The sequence below is a fragment of the Arachis ipaensis genome, chromosome B03 (assembly GCF_000816755.2).
Source record: "Arachis ipaensis cultivar K30076 chromosome B03, Araip1.1, whole genome shotgun sequence".
Classification (NCBI taxonomy): Eukaryota; Viridiplantae; Streptophyta; class Magnoliopsida; order Fabales; family Fabaceae; genus Arachis; species Arachis ipaensis.
The window spans coordinates 25,807,185-25,809,154 of record NC_029787.2 but is presented as its reverse complement, the minus strand read 5'-3'; the positions used below and the strand labels follow the sequence as shown (position 1 = coordinate 25,809,154).

Below are 1,970 nucleotides of genomic sequence, written 5' to 3'. Positions count from 1 at the left end.
GTGACGAGCTTCAAACTCGTGAGTGCTGGGCGTAGTGACAGAAGAAAAAGGATAGTAAATCCTATTCTGGTACGATTGAGAACCTGCAGATGATTAGCCGTGCGATGACAGCGCATTTGGACCCTTTTCATTGGAACGATGGATGGTAGCCATTGACAACGGTGATCCACCTACACACAGCTTGCCATAGGAGGACGTGCGTGCGGGAATCAGAAAACAGAGGAAAGCAGAATTTCAGAAGACAAAGCATCTCCAAAACTCCAACATATTCTCCATCATTGCATACAAGTATAATTTGTGTTCTGCCCTTTTTCTCCTTGCAATCATATTTGATAAGTGAATTATTTTATTGTCTTCCTGACTAAGAGTTACAAGATAACCATAGATTGCTTCAAGCCAACAATCTCCGTGGGATCGACCCTTACTCACGTAAGGTATTACTTGGACGACCCAGTGCACTTGCTGGTTAGTTGTGCGAAATTACATTGTGAAGTAATTTTCGTGCACCAAGCCACTATAGCAAATTATATATCATTTCGAAGCCCCGGACGTTAGCTTTCTAACGCAACTAAAACCGCATCATTTGGACTTCTGTAGCTCAAGTTATGACCATTTGAGTGCGAGAAAGTCAGGCTGGACAGCTTAGTAATTTCTTCAACTTCTTGTATTCCTTCCATTTTTGCATGCTTCCTTTCCATCCTCTAAACCATTCCTGCCCTATAAATCCTGAAATCACTTAACAAACATATCACAACATCGAATGGTAATAAGAGAGGATTAAACATAGGAAATTTAAGACCAAAGAAACATGTTTTCAATCATATCACAAGATTAGAAAGGAAAATGTAAAACAATGCAATTAGTATGAATAAGTGTGCAAAGACTTGATGAAACCACTCAATTAAACACAAGATAGACTATAAAATAGTGGTTTATCACTAATTTCCTCAAGAAACCATGACCTCCGTACTTCGCATCAAGGCCCTTACTGTCAAGCAAGTTGGATAGCATCTCACCTGGGCTCATCCACACCAAACTATCGTGCATCGCCATGTCACTACTAGGACACCCAACAAAGTAATCACCAAACCCTCAACCGGCATCTTCGCCACCTCCAACATCGCATAATGATCCACCACCAAAACTATTATATCCACCGCCACTATAACCACCATCTCCATCACCACCACGACCACCAACACCTTCTCCCCAACAACCACCATCAGCAACTCCACTATCGTCACCCATCCCACCATCACGTCCACCACCTCCACTCATACCACCGTCATGTCCACCACTATCACCTATGTCATATCTTCCACCACCACCTCCATCACCTCCGTCATCCCAACTATCATCTACACCGTCACCACCACTACCCTCATCCTCCCCGCCTCTCCCTCCACGTCATGCTCTACCTCGAACACCACCTTTGGCTCCTCGACAACCACCCCTAGCTCCTCTACTACCTCGACCCTTCCCATCCAATGCATTGATGGCATCATCAAGCCACCTCCACTCACGCTGATTGGAACGTGTCCCAACACGATGTCTCTGCTCAACATGGCAGTTGTCCAGAACATCAGGCACCTGATCCATCTATGGAGTCTGTCCTGGACCTCTTTGCAATGCCTTGGCAAAGATTGTGTCTGCTCTGGGGTCTTCGAAAAATAGCTCAAGCGACAAGAACCACCTACCATACTAATCCCACCACTCTAAATACGCATGAGAGGGTCTAGGATCAGGAACAACATCAAGCCGTAAGACATGTTGTGCCCTGTTAGACCAATGAGTGTGCCAACACTGTAAGATAGTGGGAAACCACCGATCGCTGCCTCTGCCGTCCTTTGACATCAAGAAATTGATGTTTAGCGCGCATCACGACCGATGTAGTACTCCTCCAAACTGTGGTAGAACCCGATCTACTTGATACCACTCTAAGACAGCAAATTAGATCAATGCCATTACAA

General features: G+C 45.0%; 1 protein-coding gene across 1 annotated transcript; it reads right to left on the bottom strand.

Annotated features, from left to right (window-relative positions):
* On the bottom strand, positions 1,093-1,599 carry LOC107632857 (glycine-rich cell wall structural protein 1.0-like). Its single transcript, XM_016336498.1, has 2 exons — positions 1,419-1,599; positions 1,093-1,337 (listed from the first exon to the last, which is right to left on the bottom strand). Exons 1-2 carry the CDS (start codon positions 1,597-1,599, stop codon positions 1,093-1,095), a joined length of 426 nt encoding a protein of 141 aa, XP_016191984.1.

Bases quoted from the DNA above. Each gene is read 5' to 3' on its own strand.
- LOC107632857 (XM_016336498.1), bottom strand. From the start codon at position 1,599: ATGGATCAGGTGCCTGATGTTCTGGACAACTGCCATGTTGAGCAGAGA. The intron at 1,338-1,418 runs GTAGAGCATGAC...GGGATGACGGAG, and splicing joins AGCCAAAGGTGGTGTTCGAG to GTGATGGAGGTGGTGGTGGA.